The sequence below is a fragment of the Lolium perenne genome, chromosome 4, assembly GCF_019359855.2.
Source record: "Lolium perenne isolate Kyuss_39 chromosome 4, Kyuss_2.0, whole genome shotgun sequence".
Taxonomy (NCBI): Eukaryota; Viridiplantae; Streptophyta; class Magnoliopsida; order Poales; family Poaceae; genus Lolium; species Lolium perenne.
The window spans coordinates 87325901-87349905 of record NC_067247.2 but is presented as its reverse complement, the minus strand read 5'-3'; the positions used below and the strand labels follow the sequence as shown (position 1 = coordinate 87349905).

At 45.1% G+C, this 24005-nt stretch overlaps 2 protein-coding genes across 2 annotated transcripts; both read right to left on the bottom strand.

Moving 5' to 3' along the window:
* Positions 1 to 83: 83 nt before the first annotated feature.
* Positions 84 to 944, bottom strand: LOC127293211 (basic blue protein). The gene is made up of 2 exons (XM_051322780.2): positions 635 to 944; positions 84 to 510 (listed from the first exon to the last, which is right to left on the bottom strand). The coding sequence occupies exons 1-2, from the start codon at positions 804 to 806 to the stop codon at positions 311 to 313; spliced, it is 372 nt and encodes a 123-aa protein (XP_051178740.1). The 5' UTR covers positions 807 to 944; the 3' UTR covers positions 84 to 310.
* Positions 945 to 5182: 4238 nt separating this feature from the next.
* On the bottom strand, positions 5183 to 6381 carry LOC127293209 (chemocyanin). The gene is made up of 2 exons (XM_051322779.2): positions 6125 to 6381; positions 5183 to 5649 (listed from the first exon to the last, which is right to left on the bottom strand). Exons 1-2 carry the CDS (start codon positions 6297 to 6299, stop codon positions 5450 to 5452), a joined length of 375 nt encoding a protein of 124 aa, XP_051178739.1. The 5' UTR covers positions 6300 to 6381; the 3' UTR covers positions 5183 to 5449.
* Between the last annotated feature and the right edge of the window lie 17624 nt (positions 6382 to 24005).

Below are 24005 nucleotides of genomic sequence, written 5' to 3'. Positions count from 1 at the left end.
AAGTAGATGGCACGAATGAGATGTATATGAACTCTCTGAACCTTATCTCTCCCAAGCTTCCCTGTGTATCTCTGAACCCCAAATTCGAATACAGACAATTGAACCGAGATCCCCATCGAGTGGCAGAGAGTTGGGCCTCACGGTATATGGCTTTCATTATACGGAGTTCTTCTCTCACCTCCACAGAACTAACAAACACGCTAGCCGAAGCTGAGACGCGGCAACATTGAACATGCACACCGTTTTAAATACAGTTACTCGAAGGAAACAAAGTTACAGTAAGCACGGCGGCTGGACGCTGGCGGATGGATCAGGCCGCGGTGACGGCCATCTTCATGCCGGCGGCGCAGTGTCCTGGGACGCCGCAGATGAAGAAGCTGGTGCCGCGGGTGAGCGTGACGTTATCGTTGCCGGAGCTGTACCTCACGGCGCCGCCCGGCGCGCTGCACGAGTTGTGCCCCGCCGCGTCCACCACCACCACGTTGTGCGCACCCGGCGCGTACTTAAACACTGCACGTAGAGTACGTCATACAAGTAGATTAACAGAACAGAATAGCGGAAGCAGAGCCCAGGGTACGTTTCCCTTTGGGACAAGCAAATACCATGCAATAATTACTGCGGCCTGAGCACTCACCTAGCATGTCGCCGGCAAGGAAACGCTTGCCGTTGGACCAGCTGCCGGAGCCGAAGGTCCATCCGCGGCTGTCGCCAACCGTGTAATTCATCGACTCGGCGAGCTCGCCGTGGAGGACCCCGCAGAGGAGGACCAATGCCAGCACCACGGTAGTGTCCCTTCCATGAGCCATCGATCGGAGCTTAATCTACTGATGGCACTAACCACCAGTCACATATGCTAAGCTAATTAGTACGCGCAGCGGCACAGCGAGAGACTGAAGGCGAGCGAGAGCTACCGGCTCGAGTGCTTGCAGTAGCGCTCAGTACCGGGCAGCGGGCACCTCCTTTTATAAGCACACGAAGCTAAAAAGTTACAAATGAAGGCCGAGCTACATGGAGCTCTTTATTTTAAAAAATTCAGAAATTATAGTTTTAAGTTTTAAAAAAATCTGAAAAAAATCCTGGATATAGACAATGATGAAATCTACAAACTGGCAAAATCTCAATATGAAATTCTTTGTATAGTAGACTACATAAAAATGACAAAATCTGTCAGGTTTTATAGTTTTAAAATGTGCACTATTCACTATTCTCAGATCCACATATTTATCATTTTTGTGCAGCCTAAAGTACTAAGAATTTCACATTAAGATTTTGCATGTTTCTAGATTCCATCATTGACTACATCTAGAATTTTTTTTCAATTTTTTTTAACACTTAGAAATATGATTTCTAAATTTTTGAACATAAAGAGCTACATATAGCTCGGTCTCCGTTTGTCCACTCTCCACGAAGCTAATGCTATTGCTAGCTACATCCGTATTTAACGCGAATATATGCTACTTCCTCCATTTTTATTTAGTTCACGTTCTATGTTTAGTTAAATTTAAATTTTGCGAAGTTTGATCAAAATTATAAGAATAATATCAATATTTACAACATCAAATATATATAATATAGAAATATATATAATTATGATTCTAATGCAATATATTTTATATTCTAAATATTGATATTTTTCTTAAATATTAGATGAAAGTCTACATTGATTTTAACTAAATTCAAAACGCGAAGTAATTGTAACGGAGGTAGTAGCATGCATGCCACTTATTCGAGAAAAGATGATTTGGTGAGTAATTAATTAAAGAGGAGAGACAAGACACGTCCCCTTCAGAAAACATTTGCACGGACATGTAAATATTACTAATTGAAGTTACTATTATTGTGACCAGTTTCAACCCTAAGACTAGCCATAATAGTAGTATCATGCATGCCATGTTAGCAAAAATCTGATGTGACGCACCAATTAATGAGGTGGGAGATGAGAGTGGTATCATAATATGATACCGTATCATAGCACGTAAAACTAGAAAACTTAATGATAAACACATCATGTACACAAATTTACATTGAGATTCTACAAAACATTAAATATAATGATACTATGCATTATGGGGTAGTATCATAAACTAGTATCATGTGCATGATACTAGTGTATGATACTTCCCATTGTGACTAGTCTAAAGGTATGAGTCTATCACATTGAGTTGTATTTAAAATCGTTAAATCATTTGTTAAAGAAGTAATTATGAATGTACTGAGAATAAATGCTAGTGCAATAAGTAACTTTTAATACCACTTATCCAAAAAAGAATGATATGTTGAGTAATTAAAGAAGAGAGACAAGACATGACATTTAAAAATATTTACATGCACATATGAATTTTACGAGTTTAAGTTACCCTCACTATGACCAATCTCAACCTAAAGAAGCTGGTCTATCATATAAATTTTACGAGTTTAAGTTACCATTGATTCATGCAGGGGTTGGTGGAGGAGCTTAACTGGACGCCATGGTACAAGTGCGGTAGTGTGGAGGGGTTCGCAGAGGAGCTCGTCGAGGCGCTGAGGAAGTAGTGCAGCGGTGGAGAGGGGTTGGCGCGGGAGCTCTTCGGGGCGCCGAAGAACTGCTGCGGTGGCGAGGCAGCCGATGGCCGCACTCGCGCCGTCGCATTGCGGACACCAGATCTTGCCATGATTCGGGAGGTGTCGCTGGTCGCCGCCGCTAGCCGCCGCCGCAGGGTGGAGAGCGGAGCTAGGAGTCCTTGGCTGCAGGGCGGGAGCGGGAAAGGGAAGCGGCGGGGCGGGAGCGGGAATTGTAGGCGAGAGCGGGCGGTGGCGGAAGGGAAATTGGGGACTCGAGAAAGATGGGCACCGTACGGGAGATTAGTTCAGCATTGTAATAGTCACGAAAACATTTATAAGCACATTTTTCCATGTAAACATAATGAAGCAGCAGAAAGAGAGTCCGAAGCGGAGGGAGGGAGAGAGAGCGCGCTAACGAGTCAAGTGCTTATAGTAGCGCTCAATATTGAGCAGTGGGCACCTCCTTTTATAGGCACACGGAAGCTAACGCTAGTGATAGCTACGCCCATATTTAATATGCATGCCACTTATCCAAAAAAAAATATTGTCACCTGGAATAATCTATGATTGAAATTTCATGGAAGTGCTAGTGACTGTCCAATTTCATCACTGGTACATTTTCACTGACATAATTTTGATATTTGGTGACAAAAGTAGTATGTTACATGAAATCAGAAATGTCGGCAGTGTGGCTTGGCGTCATGCTCCTAGTCTAATGCCTGAACTAGACATGGGGACTAAGAGCATGTCCACAGAAGGAGTAAACTCAATTTCAATTCCTAAAAATACCAAACTCCTAAAAGCTAGCTAAACAACATGCTCTAGCATACTCCCAAAACTGCTACTGGTCCCTAATATTTTTTGGGAGGGAAAAAATCATCTACCCATCTCCTTTTTTTACAATTATTTCTTCACTTTCTTTCTCCCAAAAGTGAAAACACAAATGTGAGAAACCCATCTGCCAACCTGAAATTTTCGCCTCCTCCTACGCTCGCCACAGCCTCCCCATCACGTCGTTGTTTTTCCGCCATTCCCCCATCGTGTGTCACCCACCATCGTCCGTTGCCGTCTCGCACCCCCCTTGTTTGGCCTAATTCGTCCGGAGTAGGGTAACCACGCTGAATTCGGGGGCCACCATTGGAAGCGAAAAACACTCCACTAGACCTCCCCCGTGTTCGTGCAACCTACTGAGAACAACCACACCACCTCCCAAGCCCCGCTGTCATCCTTGTCCTAGTCTCCTCCATCTTGTGTACGTCCTCGTCCATGGCTATCGCCCTCCCCACCGCCAGCCTTGAGCATGCCCTCGCTGCCGCCTTGGTGTTGTTATTCATAAGCAAGGATAACCCCCCTCCCGTTTCTCCACCGGCATTACCTATCATGATTACCAATTTAAGATTTTTCCCGAAGTTGGAGCGATATACTTTCCAAGAAATCTAGGATTCTAAGTGTGAATATGGTCGGGCGATGACGGTGCTGGTGCACGGTTCCCTTCTTAGAGAGGTCGCTTTTAGAGAGTCTGTATTTCAGGCGTTGTCACGGTGGTGGTTGTATTGCTGTTGCTAGGTCTGGAATGTTGTAGCGGGACTTTTATTTCTTAGTTTTCTTTTATCTTTTTTAGCTGTGTGCATCCGTACTTTCACTAGGGTGGGACGTTGTTGCAGAGGCTGGGTGTAATTGGTATCTTTTGATATTAACATATTCCCTTTATCGAAGAAAATATGTGAATATGGTGTTTGGGGGTATGGAAATCTATTTGAAGCATTGTATCAAAGGCAATATGCTTATCTTGGAAGATGTGAACTTCACAATCAACGAAAAAAATAAGGTTGGAGAAAAGCTCAAGCTAGCTCAAGAGAATATTCGGAAGATGGAGGAGGCCATGAATAACATTGAAGAAGGTTTGAAGAAAAATGAATAAGATAAGAAGTAAATCGGAAAATAGAAGATTCAATTGGAATTGCATACAACCCACATTGTTCATGACGATAAGAACAAGGCAGGTGCAAATATGTTGAAGATGACCAGAATAAAAATACATGCCATCGAGGAAGAAATTGCCTTCAATATGCTTTTAGTATAATTTATCTACTACTAGCTAATGAGATAGTTTTGACATGAGAACAAGAGAAGTGTGGAAAGCAAAAGGGATTAGTATCCCGATATTACATAGCTCAATTCTTCCGCGCCTGCAGCTACCCAAAGATTAACCTTACTTTTGATGTAGGCGATAAGAATTGTGGAGCAAATTTATGATGGAAGACTATCGAGCTTTCTATCGTTCCATATTATCCAACTAACGAGCATGGCGAGGTATTTCATAGCTTTGCGGTTCGGGACGACCATCAAAACTAAAAGGACATGCCATCGAGAGATTTTTTTTTTTGCATTTAATATGAATTAGGAGTAGATACAAATCTTTGACCGCTGTTTCAAAAAATAGAATTTGATCATCCAAAAAATAGTTATATGCCTAAAACGTTTACCATCAATTCGTCATTCAAAAATACATTCCAATGTTGTAATTGAGATGACACACAAATTATATAGTCAAAGTAAATCCATAAAGTACAACGGGGGCTTGTAAAACTAAGGAGGAGGGAATACATGTCAACTCGATACTAAAAGTATACTCCAACAGTCCAACACAGCTAGCTGTATGGCTTTATTACTCATTTTCTCATACACATCAAGATAGCAACACACTAATATTTCTCTCAAGTGGCAATCGGCCAGACCTAAAGACCCAGGAACTCGGTACAAAACCATTATTGAACAGGCACAGTTACCTTGAAGAAGGGAAGTACATCAAAGCTAAGCATCGGCCGGCCGGCTGGCGATCAAGACGATGGATGAATCAGGATTCATGCCGGCGCCGCAGTGGCCTGCCTGCCAGACGATGCAGCGATCAGGCGGCGTTGACTGCCATTTTCATGCCGGCGCCGCAGTGGCCGGGGACGCTGCAGATGAAGTAGTTGGTGCCGCGGGCGAGCGTGACGCGGTCGTTGCCGGAGCTGTACGTTCTGCTGCCCCTGGGCGCGCTGCAGGACCTGTACCCTGCCGCGTTCACCGCCACCACGTTGTGCGCGCCCCGCCCGTACTTGAACACTGCACCATGCCATATATACTCAGATTTCAGACAAGCAGCCAAGCAGGGTAGTAGGAAACAGCAAAATATGTTGTTTTCTCTCTGTATTGCGCGTGTAATAATGTCACCCTGCATATATACCGCCGGTGGCGCGCAAGCTGGTAGTGTGGCGTTTTCCAACTCGCCACAGAGAAAAGCCATGCTTTTCACAGTAGCAAGTGGAGCACTGAGCCCCAGTGCGAGTGTTCCTTGGCAGTGACGCTCTGGCAGTAAGCATATGTATATGTATACAGCGTTCTGGTACTGGTGCCGAACTTGTTAGGTAGACCACTAGCAGTCTAGCACGTACTGTACTCTGCGGAGGCTAATTAAGCGAAGCTGACCCTATCTATCTTAATTTGGCGCGCGTCAGCTTGCAACGTGCGTGCTTGATGCGGAACGTGAAAGATAGAAGCAAACTCGATCATGTGGCATGCACGAGACGAGAGCACTCACGCAGCACGTCCCCGGCGCGGAAGCGCTTGCCCCTGGACCAGCCGCCGGAGCTCAGGGTCCAGCCGCCGCGGTCGCCGACGGTGTACACCTTGGACTCCGCGAGATCGCCGTGGAGGAGCACGCAGAGGAGGACCAGCGCCAGCACGGCGCGAGCACTGCCGCTTCCCAGAGCCATCGCGAGCTAGCTACTTACTCACTGAGTGAACTGGAGTGCGCCCAGAAGCAGATCAAGCAAAGATCAGACTTCAGCTGTAATGGTGCTGGTGTGCAGCTCGATCGGTGGCTCCTTTTATAGCCGCGTCTACCCGGCCAGCGCACCGCATAGACCGAGTCTCAGTGTGGGTCCACACGTGTCACGGGTGGGCGCGTGTGAATGCCGAGAGTTTGACAGCCACTAGGGAGAAGCAGTGTGCGCTGCCTGCGAGTCCAAGGGTAGAGTGGCGTCCCCCACACTGGGCAGGGCGGCTAGCTGTAGCCGGGAACGTTCGTGGTGGTAAGAGCATCTCCACTTGTTTGGCTTCCTCACGCCGAAATCCGGACGAAACAATCGCTGGATTGGACGAAATTAATTCGTGGGGAGAACCGTATTTCCAGTCGTCCACCCGGATCGAGTTCGGCGGACAAAGTCGAAATTCAAACAAATCGTCGTCCCGCTACAAATACGGCCAGATCGGCAAAAGGATCAGCCACAGATCGGCGACCGGAGGGAAATTGCACTGACACAGGGGCGTCGACAGTCCCGTCTGGCACGGCGGTGTCTGACGGCCCAGTTTCCTCACACGCCTGTCGAAGCGGCGGCCGACGTCGCAGCGGCCGCAGTCGACGTCGAAGCGGCGGCAGTCGACGTCGTAGACGGTGAGGAAGACGAGGTAGGAGCCGGAGATGACGAAGAACTGGCCGTAGTGGGTCGCAGGATGTCGGTGCGATGTCCCTCGTACCAAATCCTCGTCTCCTCGTCCATCAGGTCCATGTTGCCGCCCATCAGAAACGCCAAGTCTGTGTTCCTCTTCTTCGCCGCCGCCGTCGTCTTCAGCAGAGCGATCCGGGCGCCTTGGTTGGCGAGCATCTTCCTCCACCTGTCGTCGAACTTGTCGTCCCTCCTGGCGGCGTGCGTCCTCGCGTCGGCCCAACACTTGTCGAACGACGCCTGCAGCCTCTCGGCGGGATGCCCCATCTTTTTGAGATCTTTGAGCTTCTTCTGTCCGAGTTCCGGGCGGCCATCCGACGAGCCTGGCGCCGGAGCGTCGGGGTTGTACTGTTCATTTTTGCTCTTGGAGAGGCTCTTGCGGGTTTTCATCCACTTCTCGCACTCCTCGATGCGGGAGAAGACGTTCATGAACTTGAACGTCAAGCCGGTGTCGTCCTGGTACATGTCGAAAGCACGACGCACCTGGGGAAAAAGAGGAAGGCGAGACGGGTCAGCTCACGGCGATCAGTACATGCAGGGTCGACGGAGGAACCACGGCGCGTGAGCATGCATACCTTGGCTTCAAAGTCGTGGCTGCTCACCGGCCGTTCTTTGATATCCTCATGTATGCCGTGCCATTTGCTGCACGCCGTCTGTATGATCCCCCAATGGGTGGCCATGGCCCTGTCTCCCCGGTTCATGATCGTCTTGTTGAAGTAGGGATCGACGAGTTTGCGCTCGTCGAACGCCTGCTTCACTCGAAGCCAATACGTGTCGTACGACTGATTCCCGGTTATGCCGTTCATTGACACGGTCATCCAAGCTTCGGCGAGGCACTGCTCTTCCTTCCCCGTCCATTTGATCCGCGGTTCGGAAGGCGGCGAGTCCTTCTTCCTCTTCTTCTTTCCCTTCGGCAGGTTGGCGTCGGCGACCTCGGCTTGGGTTGGTTCTTCCTCTTCTTCTTCTTCGACGGCTTGGCTTCCGTCGGCCACGTCCTCCACCCACTCGTTGCGCGCCGCGACAGTTGCCGTCGCCCTCGCCTCCTCTTGCGTGAAGAACCCCGGGCTCGCAGCGGCGGCCATGGAGACGGAGTTGATCATCTCGTTCATCACCTCGTCGTTCGGCGCCGCCTTCGCACCAAACGGGAGTGGCCCTCGTCGCAGGGCCGACGAGATGCCCTCGTACTGGTTCTCGTTCAGGTTGCCGCCGGCAAGCTCGGGCGGCGACGGCGTGAACCTGGACGTTTGGCCATAGGTGGCCTCTTGGAACATGGCAGGCGATGATGGCGAGAAGCTCGAAGGGGAGAAAGTCGACGGGAACTGCTTGTACATTGCATCGGCCATTGGTTAGGGAACATGGTGGCGCTGCCGCCGCCGCGAGCATGGCCCATGCTCATGGCCATCGAGATCTTCCTCGCTTGTTCGTCCTCCGCCGCCGCCGCCCTCTTCGCGGAGAGTTTTTTCTCCCTCTCCGCCCTGCCGCTTGTTTCGATCTGGCGTCGGAGCTCGTCCGCCGCCCACTGTGCGTTGGACACACCCGGCGACCGCTCCTTCTTCGCCCGTGGCTTCCTTGAAGGAGATATGCCCTAGAGGCAATAATAAAGTGGTTATTATATATCTTTATGTTTATGATAAATGTTTATATACCATGCTATAATTGTATTAACCGAAACATTGATACATGTGTGATATGTAAACAACAAAGAGTCCCTAGTATGCCTCTTAACTAGCTTGTTGATTAATGGATGATTAGTTTCATAATCATGAACATTGGATGTTATTAATAACAAGGTTATATCATTGTATGAATGATGTAATGGACACACCCAATTAAGCGTAGCATAAGATCACGTCATTAAGTTATTTGCTATAAGCTTTCGATACATAGTTACCTAGTCCTTATGACCATGAGATCATATAAATCACTTATACCGGAAAGGTACTTTGATTACATCAAACGCCACTGCGTAAATGGGTGGTTATAAAGGTGGGATTAAGTATCCGGAAAGTATGAGTTGAGGCATATGGATCGACAGTGGGATTTGTCCATCCCGATGACGGATAGATATACTCTGGGCCCTCTCGGTGGAATGTCGTCTAATGTCTTGCAAGCATATGAATGAGTTCATAAGATACCACATACCACGGTACGAGTAAAGAGTACTTGTCAGGAGACGAGGTTGAACAAGGTATAGAGTGATACCGATGATCAAACCTCGGACAAGTAAAATATCGCGTGACAAAGGGAATTGGTATCGTATGTGAATGGTTCATTCGATCACTAAATTCATCGTTGAATATGTGGGAGCCATTATGGATCTCCAGATCCCGCTATTGGTTATTGGTTGGAGTGAGTACTCAACCATGTCCGCATAGTTCGCGAACCGTAGGGTGACACACTTAAAGTTGGATGTTGAAATGGTAGAACTTGAATATGGAATGGAGTTCAAATATTTGTTCGGAGTCCCGGATGAGATCCCGGACATCACGAGGAGTTCCGGAATGGTCCGGAGAATAAGATTCATATATAGGAAGTCATTTTATAAGATTTAAAATGATCCGGAAGGTTCTATGGAAGGTTCTAGAAGGTTCTAGAAAAGTCCGGAAGAAACCACTTTGGAAGGCGGAGTCCCAAAGGGACTCCACCTCCCATGGCCGGCCAACCCTAGGAGGGTGGAGTCCACCTTGGTCTCCACCAAGGGGGCCGGCCACCCCCCCACATGGAAGGGGGGAATCCCACCCCAAGTGGGATTCCCACCTTGGGTAGGTTTCCCTATCACATGGAAGGTTTTGGGTTCGGGTCTTATTCGGAGACTTGTAGTCCAACACTTGGGGCTTCCACCTATATAATGAGGGGCCAAGGGGAGGGGGCCGACCACCCCAACAAGCACAAGGTGGCCGCACCACCTCAAGTGGCCGGCGCCCCCCTCTCCCCAAACCCTAGCCGCCCAACTCCTCCACTTCCCGCACGCTTAGCGAAGCTCCGCCGGGTTTCTCCACCACCACCAACACCACGCCGTCGTGCTGCCGGATTCAAGAGGAGCTACTACTTCCACTGCCCGCTGGAACGGGGAGGTGGACGTCATCTTCATTAACAACCGAACGTGTGACCGAGTACGGAGGTGCTGCCCGTTCGTGGCGCTGTGATCAAGATCTTCTACGCGCTTTTACAAGCGGCAAGTGAACGTCTACCGCAGCAACAAGAGCCTCATCTTGTAGGCTTTGGAATCTCTTCAAGGGTGAGACTCGATAATCCCCTCGTTGCTACCGTCTTCTAGATTGCATCTTGGCTTGGATTGCGTGTTCGCGGTAGGAATTTTTTTGTTTTCTATGCAACGAATCCCTACAGTGGTATCAGAGCCGTGTCTATGCATAGATGGTTGCACGAGTAGAACACAATGGTTTTGTGGGCGTTGATGCTCTCGTTGTCTTTAGTTTGAGTACTTTGCATCTTTGTGGCATAGTGGGATGAAGCGGCTCGGACTAACTTTACATGACCGCGTTCATGAGACTTGTTCCTCGTTCGACATGCAACTTGTATTGCATAAGAGGCTTTGCGGGTGTCTGTCTCTCCTACTATAGTGATGATTCAATTTACTCTTCTATTGACAACATTAGTATCAACGTTGTGGTTCATGTTCGTAGGTAGATTAGATCTCTCTCGAAAACCCTAAACCACGTAAAATATACAAACCAAATTAGAGACGTCTAACTTGTTTTTGCAGGATTTGGTGATGTGATATGGCCATAATGTGATGATGAATATGTATGAGATGATCATTATTGTATTGTGGCAACCGGCAGGAGCCTTATGGTTGTCTTTAAATTTCATGTTGAGTAGTATTTCAAAATAGTTGTAATAGTTGCTACATGGAGGACAATCATGAAGATGGTGCCATTGACCTTGACGCTACGCCGACGATGATGGAGATCATGCCCGAAGATGATGGAGATCATGTCCGTGCTTTGGAGATGAAGATCAAAGGCGCAAAGACAAAAGGGCCATATCATATCACATATGAACTGCATGTGATGTTAATCCTTTTATGCATCTTATTTTGCTTAGATCGCGACGGTAGCATTATAAGATGATCCCTCACTAAAATCTCAAGATAATAAAGTGTTCATCCTTAGTAGCACCATTGCCAAGACTTGTCGTTTCAAAGCATCTCGTGATGATCGGGTGTGATAGAATCAACAAGTGCATACAACGGGTGCAAGCCAGTTTTGCACATGCGGATACTAAGGTGGCCTTGACGAGCCTAGCATGTACAGACATGGTCTCGGAACACGTGATACCGAAAGGTAGAGCATGAATCATATGGTTGATATGATGAACACTTTGAGTGTTCGCCATTGAAATCACACCTTGTCTCGTGATGATCGGACTTAGGTGCGGTGGATTTGGTTCGTGTGATCACTAAGACAATGCGAGGGATATTGTTTTGAGTGGGAGTTCACCTAGATTTTTAATTATGATGAATTAAAATTTGAACTCAATTTGTCATAAACTTAGTCTAAACTTTTGCAAATATATGTTGTAGAGATGGCGTCCCCAATCAATTTTAACCAGTTCCTAGAGAAAGAAAAGCTTAAGAGCAACGGTAGCAACTTCACCGACTGGTTCCGTCATGTGAGGATCTTCCTCGCTGGCGGAAATCTGCAATTTGTGCTTGATGCACCGCTAGGTGACCCTCCTGCAGAAACTGAAACCGAGGAAGTAAAGAATGTTTACGCAACTCGGAAAACTCGGTACTCTCAAGTTCAGTGTGCCCTCCTGTGCAGTCTGGAAGCGGATCTTTCAAAACATTTTGAGCACCACGATCCTCATGAGTTGGTCAATGAGCTGAAAGCTATATTTGAGACTCATGCGGCCGTGGAATGCTATGAAGCATCGAAACACTTCTTCAGCTGTATGATGGAAGAAGGCAGCTCCGTTAGTGAGCACATGCTCGTTATGACCGGGCATGCGAAGAAACTCAGTGACTTGGGAATAGTGATTCCTAATAGACTGGGGATTAATCGTGTCCTTCAATCACTGCCACCAAGTTACAAGAACTTTGTGATGAACTACAATATGCAGAACATGAACAAGGAGTTACCTGAACTCTTTGGCATGCTAAAAGCTGCTGAGATTGAGATCAAGAAAGAGCACCAAGTGTTGATGGTCAACAAGACCACCAGTTTCAAGAAACAGGGCAAGTCTAAGGGAAAATTCAAGAAGGGTGGCAAGAAAGCTGCCACGCCTCCTATGAAACCTAAGAATGGCCCTAAGCCTGATGCTGAGTGCTATTACTGCAAGGAGAAGGGACACTGGAAGCGTAATTGCTCCAAGTATCTGGCTGATCTGAAGGGTGGCCTTGTCAAGAAAAAGAAAGAAGGTATATCTGATATACATGTTATAGATGTTTATCTCACTGGTTCTCGTTCTAGTACCTGGGTATTTGATACTGGTTCGGTTGCTCATATTTGTAACTGGAAACAGGAACTAAAGAATAAACGAAGACTATTGAAAGATGAAGTGACGATGCGCGTTAGAAATGGATCCAAAGTCGATGTGATCGCTGTCGGCACACTTCCTCTACATCTACCTTCGGGATTAGTTTAAGCCTAAATAATTGTTATTTTGTACCCGCGTTGAGCATGAACATTATATCTGGATCTTGTTTAATGCAAGACGGTTATTCATTCAAGTCTGAGAATAATGGTTGTTCTATTTTTATGAATAATATCTTTTATGGTCGAGCACCTAAAAAGAATGGCTTATTTCTGTTAGATCTCGATAGTAGTGATACGCATATACATAACATTGATGCTAAGCGAATTAAATTGAATGATAATTCTACTTATATGTGGCACTGTCGTCTTGGTCATATTGGAGTGAAACGCATGAAGAAACTCCATACCGATGGATTACTTGAATCACTTTACTTTGAGTCACTTGATAGATGCGAAGCATGTCTAATGGGAAAAATGACTAAGACTCCATTTTCTGGTATGATGGAGCGAGCTACTGACTTATTGGAAATCATACATACCGATGTGTGTGGACCAATGAGTGTAGCATCGCGCGGTGGTTATCGTTATGTTCTAACCTTCACAGATGATCTGAGTAGATATGGGTATATCTATTTCATGAAACATAAATCCGAAACTTTCGAGAAGTTTAAGGAATTCCAAAGTGAAGTAGAAAATCAACGTAACAAGAAGATTAAATTTCTACGATCTGATCGCGGAGGTGAATATCTGAGTTATGAGTTTGGCATGCATTTAAAGAAATGCGGAATACTTTCACAATTGACACCGCCGGGAACACCACAACGAAACGGTGTGTCCGAACGTCGTAATCGAACTCTCTTAGATATGGTTCGTTCTATGATATCTCTTACTGATTTGCCGTTATCATTTTGGAGTTATGCATTAGAGACAGCCGCATTCACTTTAAATAGAGCACCATCAAAATCCGTAGAAACGACACCGTATGAATTATGGTTTAATAAGAAACCTAAGCTGTCGTTCCTTAAAGTTTGGGGTTGCGAAGCCTATGTAAAGAAGTTACAACCGGACAAGCTAGAACCCAAAGCGGAGAAATGCGTCTTCATAGGATACCCTAAGGAAACTATAGGGTACACTTTCTATCACAGATCCGAAGGCAAAATCTTTGTTGGTAAGAACGGAACCTTTCTTGAGAAAGAATTTCTCACTAAAGAAGTGACTGGAAGAAAAGTAGAACTTCGATGAGATTGATGAATCTATACTCGTTGATCGAGTAGCGCGATCGGAAGTTGTACTGTACCGCCTACACCGGCAACAGAGGAAGCTAATGATAATGATCATGAAACTTCGAACGAGGAAACTACTGAACCTCGCAGATCGACAAGGGAACGTGCCACTCCTGATTGGTATGATCCTTGTCTAAATGTCATGATTGTGGATAACAATGATGAGGCCTGCGACGTATGAAGAAGCGATGATGAGCCCAGATTCCAACAAATGGCAAGAAGCCATGAAATCCGAAATGGGATCCATGTATGATAACAAAGTGTGGACTTTGGTAGACTTACCTGATAGCCGCAAGGCTGTCGAGAATAAATGGATCTTCAAGAGAAAAACAGATGCTGATGGTAATATTACTGTCTATAAAGCTCGACTTGTCGCAAAGGGTTTCCAACAAATTCAAGGAGTTGACTACGATGAGACTTTCTCACACAGCAGCGAAGCTAAAATCTGTAAGGATTTTGTTAGCAATAGCTGCATTTTTCGATTATGAGATTTGGCAGATGGATGTCAAAACGGCGTTCCTTAATGGAGACATTGAGGAAGAGTTGTATATGGTACAGCCCAAAGGTTTTGTCGATCCTAAAAATGCTGACAAAGTATGCAAACTTCAGCGTTCAATCTATGGACTGAAGCAAGCATCAAGAAGTTGGAACCGACGCTTTGATAAGGTGATCAAAGACTTCGGGTTTATACAGTATCATGGAGAGGCCTGTATTTACAAGAAAGTGAGTGGGAGCTCTGTAGCATTCCTGATATTATATGTAGATGACATATTATTGATTGGGAATGAGATAGAACTATTAAGCAGTGTAAAAGGTTATTTGAATAATAGTTTTTCAATGAAAGACCTTGGTGAAGCATCGTATATATTAGGCATCAAGATTTATAGAGATAGATCAAGACACCTAATAGGGCTATCACAGATTACATACCTGGACAAGATTCTAAAGAAGTTTAGAATGGACGAAAGTAAGAAAGGGTTCTTACCTATGTTACCAGGGAAGGTCTTGAGTAAGACTCAAGGACCGGCTACGGCAGAAGAAAGAGAAAGGATGAGTAATATCCCCTATGCCTCGGCAGTAGGATCTATCATATATGCCATGCTATGTACTAGACCGGATATAGCACATGCTGTTAGTTTGACTAGCAGATATCAAAGTGATCCAGAATGGAACAGCGGACAGCGGTCAAGAATATCCCGAAGTACTTGAAAAGAACTAAGGATATGTTTCTTTGTTATGGAGGTGACCAAGAGCTCGTTGTAAGTGGTTACACCGATGCAAGTTGGAACACCGATCCCGATGACTCTAAGTCACAATGCAGGTACGTGTTTATATTGAATGGTGCCGCGATAGCTGGGCAAGCTCGAAGCAGTGCACGGTGGCAAAGTCTTCGACAGAATCAGAGTACATAGCGGCTTCAGAGGCTTCATCAGAAGCGGTATGGATGAAGAGGTTCATTGTAGAGCTCGATGTGGTTCCTAGTGCATTGGACCCATTAGTCATCTACTGTGATAACATGGGTGCCATCGCCAATGCACAAGAACCAAGGTCACACAAGAGGCTGAAGCATATCAAGCTGCGTTACCACTCGATTCGCGAGTACATCGAAGATGGAGAAGTAAAGATTTGCAAAGTACATACTGATCTGAATGTAGCAGATCCGTTGACTAAAGCTCTCCCTAGGGCAAAGCATGACCAACACCAGAATGCCATGGGTGTTAGGTACCTTACAATGTAATCTAGATTATTGACTCTAGTGCAAGTGGGAGGCTGAAGGAGATATGCCCTAGAGGCAATAATAAAGTGGTTATTATATATCTTTATGTTTATGATAAATGTTTATATACCATGCTATAATTGTATTAACCGAAACATTGATACATGTGTGATATGTAAACAACAAAGAGTCCCTAGTATGCCTCTTAACTAGCTTGTTGATTAATGGATGATTAGTTTCATAATCATGAACATTGGATGTTATTAATAACAAGGTTATATCATTGTATGAATGATGTAATGGACACACCCAATTAAGCGTAGCATAAGATCACGTCATTAAGTTATTTGCTATAAGCTTTCGATACATAGTTACCTAGTCCTTATGACCATGAAATCATATAAATCACTTATACCGGAAAGGTACTTTGATTACATCAAACGCCACTGCGTAAATGGGTGGTTATAAAGGTGGGATTAAGTATCCGGAAAGTATGAGTTGAGGCATATGGATCGACAGTGGGATTTGTCCATCCCGATGACAGATAGATATACTCTGGGCCCTCTCGGTGGAATGTCGTCTAATGTCTTGCAAGCATATGAATGAGTTCATAAGAGACCACATACCATGGTACGAGTAAAGAGTACTTGTCAGGAGACGAGGTTGAACAAGGTATAGAGTGATACCGATGATCAAACCTCGGACAAGTAAAATATCGCGTGACAAAGGGAATTGGTATCGTATGTGAATGGTTCATTCGATCACTAAAGTCATCGTTGAATATGTGGGAGCCATTATGGATCTCCAGATCCCGCTATTGGTTATTGGTTGGAGTGAGTACTCAACCATGTCCGCATAGTTCGCGAACCGTAGGGTGACACACTTAAAGTTGGATGTTGAAATGGTAGAACTTGAATATGGAATGGAGTTCGAATATTTGTTCGGAGTCCCGGATGAGATCCCGGACATCACGAGGAGTTCCGGAATGGTCCGGAGAATAAGATTCATATATAGGAAGTCATTTTATAAGATTTAAAATGATCCGGAAGGTTCTATGGAAGGTTCTAGAAAAGTCCGGAAGAAACCACTTTGGAAGGCGGAGTCCCAAAGGGACTCCACCTCCCATGGCCGGCCAACCCTAGGAGGGTGGAGTCCACCTTGGTCTCCACCAAGGGGGCCGGCCACCCTCCCACATGGAAGGGGGGAATCGCACCCCAAGTGGGATTCCCACCTTGGGTAGGTTACCCTATCACATGGAAGGTTTTGGGTTCGGGTCTTATTCGGAGACTTGTAGTCCAACACTTGGGGCTTCCACCTATATAATGAGGGGCCAAGGGGAGGGGGCCGACCACCCCAACAAGCACAAGGTGGCCGCACCACCTCAAGTGGCCGGCGCCCCCCTCTCCCCAAACCCTAGCCGCCCCACTCCTCCACTTCCCGCACGCTTAGCGAAGCTCCGCCGGGTTTCTCCACCACCACCGACACCACGCCGTCGTGCCGCCGGATTCAAGAGGAGCTACTACTCCCGCTGCCCGCTGGAACGGGGAGGTGGACGTCGTCTTCATCAACAACCGAACATGTGACCGAGTACGGAGGTGCTGCCCGTTCGTGGCGCCGTGATCAAGATCTTCTACGCGCTTTTGCAAGCGGCAAGTGAACGTCTACCGCAGCAACAAGAGCCTCATCTTGTAGGCTTTGGAATCTCTTCAAGGGTGAGACTCGATAATCCCCTCGTTGCTACCGTCTTCTAGATTGCATCTTGGCTTGGATTGCGTGTTCGCGGTAGGAATTTTTTTGTTTTCTATGCAACGAATCCCTACAGTGGTATCAGAGCCGTGTCTATGCATAGATGGTTGCACGAGTAGAACACAATGGTTTTGTGGGCGTTGATGCTCTCGTTGTCTTTAGTTTGAGTACTTTGCATCTTTGTGGCATAGTGGGATGAAGCGGCTCGGACTAACTTTACATGACCGCGTTCATGAGACTTGTTCCTCGTTCGACATGCAACTTGTATTACATAAGAGGCTTTGCGGGTGTCTGTCTCTCCTACTATAGTGAAGATTCAATTTACTCTTCTATTGACAACATTAGTATCAACGTTGTGGTTCATGTTCGTAGGTAGATTAGATCTCTCTCGAAAACCCTAAACCACGTAAAATATGCAAACCAAATTAGAGACGTCTAACTTGTTTTTGCAGGATTTGGTGATGTGATATGGCCATAATGTGATGATGAATATGTATGAGATGATCATTATTGTATTGTGGCAACCGGCAGGAGCCTTATGGTTGTCTTTAAATTTCATGTTGAGTAGTATTTCAAAGTAGTTGTAATAGTTTCTACATGGAGGACAATCATGAAGATGGTGCCATTGACCTTGACGCTACGCCGACGATGATGGAGATCATGCCCGAAGATGATGGAGATCATGTCCGTGCTTTGGAGATGAAGATCAAAGGCGCAAAGACAAAAGGGCCATATCATATCACATATGAACTGCATGTGATGTTAATCCTTTTATGCATCTTATTTTGCTTAGATCGCGACGGTAGCATTATAAGATGATCCCTCACTAAAATCTCAAGATAATAAAGTGTTCATCCTTAGTAGCACCATTGCCAAGACTTGTCGTTTCAAAGCATCTCGTGATGATCGGGTGTGATAGAATCAACAAGTGCATACAACGGGTGCAAGCCAGTTTTGCACATGCGGATACTAAGGTGGCCTTGACGAGCCTAGCATGTACAGACATGGTCTCGGAACACGTGATACCGAAAGGTAGAGCATGAATCATATGGTTGATATGATGAACACTTTGAGTGTTCGCCATTGAAATCACACCTTGTCTCGTGATGATCGGACTTAGGTGCGGTGGATTTGGTTCGTGTGATCACTAAGACAATGCGAGGGATATTGTTTTGAGTGGGAGTTCACCTAGATTTTTAATTATGATGAATTAAAATTTGAACTCAATTTGTCATAAACTTAGTCTAAACTTTTGCAAATATATGTTGTAGAGATGGCGTCCCCAATCAATTTTAACCCGTTCCTAGAGAAAGAAAAGCTTAAGAGCAACGGTAGCAACTTCACCGACTGGTTCCGTCATGTGAGGATCTTCCTCGCTGGCGGAAATCTGCAATTTGTGCTTGATGCACCGCTAGGTGACCCTCCTGCAGAAACTGAAACCGAGGAAGTAAAGAATGTTTACGCAAATCGGAAAACTCGGTACTCTCAAGTTCAGTGTGCCCTCTTGTGTAGTCTGGAAGCCGATCTTCAAAAACGTTTTGAGCACCACGATCCTCCTGAGTTGGTCAATGAGCTGAAAGCTATATTTGAGACTCATGCGGCCGTGGAATGCTATGAAGCATCGAAACACTTCTTCAGCTGTATGATGGAAGAAGGCAGCTCCGTTAGTGAGCACATGCTCGTTATGACCGGGCATGCGAAGAAACTCAGTGACTTGGGAATAGTGATTCCTAATAGATTGGGGATTAATCGTGTCCTTCAATCACTGCCACCAAGTTACAAGAACTTTGTGATGAACTACAATATGCAGAACATGAACAAGGAGTTACCTGAACTCTTTGGCATGCTAAAAGCTGCTGAGATTGAGATCAAGAAAGAGCACCAAGTGTTGATGGTCAACAAGACCACCAGTTTCAAGAAACAAGGCAAGTCTAAGGGAAAATTCAAGAAGGGTGGCAAGAAAGCTGCCACGCCTCCTATGAAACCTAAGAATGGCCCTAAGCCTGATGCTGAGTGCTATTACTGCAAGGAGAAGGGACACTAGAAGCGTAATTGCTCCAAGTATCTGGCTGATCTGAAGAGTGGCCTTGTCAAGAAAAAGAAAGAAGATATATCTGATATACATGTTATAGATGTTTATCTCACTGGTTCTCGTTCTAGTACCTGGGTATTTGATACTGGTTCGGTTGCTCATATTTGTAACTGGAAACAGGAACTAAAGAATAAACGAAGACTATTGAAAGATGAAGTGACGATGAGCGTTGGAAATGGATCCAAAGTCGATGTGATCGCTGTCGGCACACTTCCTCTACATCTACCTTCGGGATTAGTTTTAAGCCTAAATAATTGTTATTTTGTACCCGCGTTGAGCATGAACATTATATCTGGATCTTGTTTAATGCAAGACGGTTATTCATTCAAGTCTGAGAATAATGGTTGTTCTATTTTTATGAATAATATCTTTTATGGTCGAGCACCTAAAAAGAATGGCTTATTTCTGTTAGATCTCGATAGTAGTGATACGCATATACATAACATTGATGCTAAGCGAATTAAATTGAATGATAATTCTACTTATATGTGGCACTGTCGTCTTGGTCATATTGGAGTGAAACGCATGAAGAAACTCCATACCGATGGATTACTTGAATCAATTGACTTTGAGTCACTTGATAGATGCGAAACATGTCTAATGGGAAAAATGACTAAGACTCCATTTTCTGGTATGATGGAGCGAGCTACTGACTTATTGGAAATCATACATACCGATGTGTGTGGACCAATGAGTGTAGCATCGCGCGGTGGTTATCGTTATGTTCTAACCTTCACAGATGATCTGAGTAGATATGGGTATATCTATTTCATGAAACATAAATCCGAAACTTTCGAGAAGTTTAAGGAATTCCAAAGTGAAGTAGAAAATCAACGTAACAAGAAGATTAAATTTCTACGATCTGATCGCGGAGGTGAATATCTGAGTTATGAGTTTGGCATGCATTTAAAGAAATGCGGAATACTTTCACAATTGACACCGCCGGGAACACCACAACGAAACGGTGTGTCCGAACGTCGTAATCGAACTCTCTTAGATATGGTTCGTTCTATGATGTCTCTTACTGATTTGCCATTATCATTTTGGAGTTATGCATTAGAGACAGCCGCATTCACTTTAAATAGAGCACCATCAAAATCCGTAGAAACGACACCGTATGAATTATGGTTTAATAAGAAACCTAAGCTGTCGTTCCTTAAAGTTTGGGTTGCGAAGCCTATGTAAAGAAGTTACAACCGGATAAGCTAGAACCCAAAGCGGAGAAATGCGTCTTCATAGGATACCCTAAGGAAACTATAGGGTACACTTTCTATCACAGATCCGAAGGCAAAATCTTTGTTGGTAAGAACGGAACCTTTCTTGAGAAAGAATTTCTCACTAAAGAAGTGACTGGAAGAAAAGTAGAACTCGATGAGATTGATGAATCTATACTCGTTGATCAGAGTAGCGCAAGAAGGAAGTTGTACCTGTACCGCCTACACCGGCAACAGAGGAAGCTAATGATAATGATCATGAAACTTCGAACGAGGAAACTACTGAACCTCGCAGATCGACAAGGGAACGTGCCACTCCTGATTGGTATGATCCTTGTCTAAATGTCATGATTGTGGATAACAATGATGAGGACCCTGCGACGTATGAAGAAGCGATGATGAGCCCAGATTCCAACAAATGGCAAGAAGCCATGAAATCCGAAATGGGATCCATGTATGATAACAAAGTGTGGACTTTGGTAGACTTACCTGATAGCCGCAAGGCTGTCGAGAATAAATGGATCTTCAAGAGAAAAACAGATGCTGATGGTAATATTACTGTCTATAAAGCTCGACTTGTCGCAAAGGGTTTCCAACAAATTCAAGGAGTTGACTACGATGAGACTTTCTCACCTGTAGCGAAGCTAAAATCTGTAAGGATTTTGTTAGCAATAGCTGCATTTTTCGATTATGAGATTTGGCAGATGGATGTCAAAATGGCGTTCCTTAATGGAGACATTGAGGAAGAGTTGTATATGGTACAGCCCAAAGGTTTTGTCGATCCTAAAAATGCTGACAAAGTATGCAAATTTCAGCGTTCAATCTATGGACTGAAGCAAGCATCAAGAAGTTGGAACCGACGCTTTGATAAGGTGATCAAAGACTTCGGGTTTATACAGTGTCATGGAGAGGCCTGTATTTACAAGAAAGTGAGTGGGAGCTCTGTAGCATTCCTGATATTATATGTAGATGACATATTATTGATTGGGAATGATATAGAACTATTAAGCAGTGTAAAAGGTTATTTGAATAATAGTTTTTCAATGAACGACCTTGGTAAAGCATCGTATATATTAGGTATCAAGATTTATAGAGATAGATCAAGACACCTAATAGGGCTATCACAGATTACATACCTGAACAAGATTCTAAAGAAGTTTAGAATGGACGAAAGTAAGAAAGGGTTCTTACCTATGTTACCAGGGAAGGTCTTGAGTAAGACTCAAGGACCGGCTACGGCAGAAGAAAGAGAAAGGATGAGTAATATCCCCTATGCCTCGGCAGTAGGATCTATCATATATGCCATGCTATGTACTAGACCGGATATAGCACATGCTGTTAGTTTGACTAGCAGATATCAAAGTGATCCAGGAATGGAACACTGGACAGCGGTCAAGAATATCCTGAAGTACTTGAAAAGAACTAAGGATATGTTTCTTTGTTATGGAGGTGACCAAGAGCTCGTTGTAAGTGGTTACACCGATGCAAGTTGGAACACTGATCCTGATGACTCTAAGTCACAATCTGGGTACGTGTTTATATTGAATGGTGCTGCAGTAAGCTGGGCAAGCTTGAAGCAGTGCACGGTGGCGAAGTCTTCGACAGAATCAGAGTACATAGCGGCTTCAGAGGCTTCATCAGAAGCGGTATGGATGAAGAGGTTCATTGTAGAGCTCGGTGTGGTTCCTAGTGCATTGGACCCATTAGTCATCTACTATGATAACATGGGTGCCATCGCCAATGCACAAGAACCAAGGTCACACAAGAGGCTGAAGTATATCAAGCTGCGTTACCACTCGATTCGCGAGTACATCGAAGATGGAGAAGTAAAGATTTGCAAAGTACACACTGATCTGAATGTAGCAGATCCGTTGACTAAAGCTCTCCCTAGGGCAAAGCATGACCAACACCAGAATGCCATGGGTGTTAGGTACCTTACAATGTAATCTAGATTATTGACTCTAGTGCAAGTGGGAGACTGAAGGAGATATGCCCTAGAGGCAATAATAAAGTGGTTATTATATATCTTTATGTTTATGATAAATGTTTATATACCATGCTATAATTGTATTAACCGAAACATTGATACATGTGTGATATGTAAACAACAAAGAGTCCCTAGTATGCCTCTTAACTAGCTTGTTGATTAATGGATGATTAGTTTCATAATCATGAACATTGGATGTTATTAATAACAAGGTTATATCATTGTATGAATGATGTAATGGACACACCCAATTAAGCGTAGCATAAGATCACGTCATTAAGTTATTTGCTATAAGCTTTCGATACATAGTTACCTAGTCCTTATGACCATGAGATCATATAAATCACTTATACCGGAAAGGTACTTTGATTACATCAAACGCCACTGCGTAAATGGGTGGTTATAAAGGTGGGATTAAGTATCCGGAAAGTATGAGTTGAGGCATATGGATCAACAGTGGGATTTGTCCATCCCGATGAGATAGATATACTGGTCCCTCTCGGTGGAATGTCGTCTAATGTCTTGCAAGCATATGAATGAGTTCATAAGAGACCACATACCACGGTACGAGTAAAGAGTACTTGTCAGGAGACGAGGTTGAACAAGGTATAGAGTGATACCGATGATCAAACCTCGGACAAGTAAAATATCGCGTGACAAAGGGAATTGGTATCGTATGTGAATGGTTCATTCGATCACTAAAGTCATCGTTGAATATGTGGGAGCCATTATGGATCTCCAGATCCCGCTATTGGTTATTGGTCGGAGTGAGTACTCAACCATGTCCGCATAGTTCGCGAACCGTAGGGTGACACACTTAAAGTTGGATGTTGAAATGGTAGAACTTGAATATGGAATGGAGTTCGAATATTTGTTCGGAGTCCCGGATGAGATCCCAGACATCACGAGGAGTTCCGGAATGGTCCGGAGAATAAGATTCATATATAGGAAGTCATTTTATAAGATTTAAAATGATCCGGAAGGTTCTATGGAAGGTTCTAGAAGGTTCTAGAAAAGTCCGGAAGAAACCACTTTGGAAGGCGGAGTCCCAAAGGGACTCCACCTCCCATGGCCGGCCAACCCTAGGAGGGTGGAGTCCACCTTGGTCTCCACCAAGGGGGCCGGCCACCCCCCCACATGGAAGGGGGGAATCCCACCCCAAGTGGGATTCCCACCTTGGGTAGGTTTCCCTATCACATGGAAGGTTTTGGGTTCGGGTCTTATTCGGAGACTTGTAGTCCAACACTTGGGGCTTTCACCTATATAATGAGGGGCCAAGGGGAGGGGGCCGACCACCCCAACAAGCACAAGGTGGCCGCACCACCTCAAGTGGCTGGCGCCCCCCTCTCCCCAAACCCTAGCCGCCCCACTCCTCCACTTCCTGCACGCTTAGCGAAGCTCCGCCGGGTTTCTCCACCACCACCGACACCACGCCGT

Coding starts and splice junctions, on each gene's coding strand:
- LOC127293211 (XM_051322780.2), bottom strand. CDS start 806: ATGGCTCATGGAAGGGACACTACCGTGGTGCTGGCATTGGTCCTCCTC. Junction 511..634: donor CCTTGCCGGCGACATGCTAG/GTGAGTGCTCAG, acceptor CTCTACGTGCAG/TGTTTAAGTACGCGCCGGGT.
- LOC127293209 (XM_051322779.2), bottom strand. CDS start 6,299: ATGGCTCTGGGAAGCGGCAGTGCTCGCGCCGTGCTGGCGCTGGTCCTC. Junction 5,650..6,124: donor CCGCGCCGGGGACGTGCTGC/GTGAGTGCTCTC, acceptor GGCATGGTGCAG/TGTTCAAGTACGGGCGGGGC.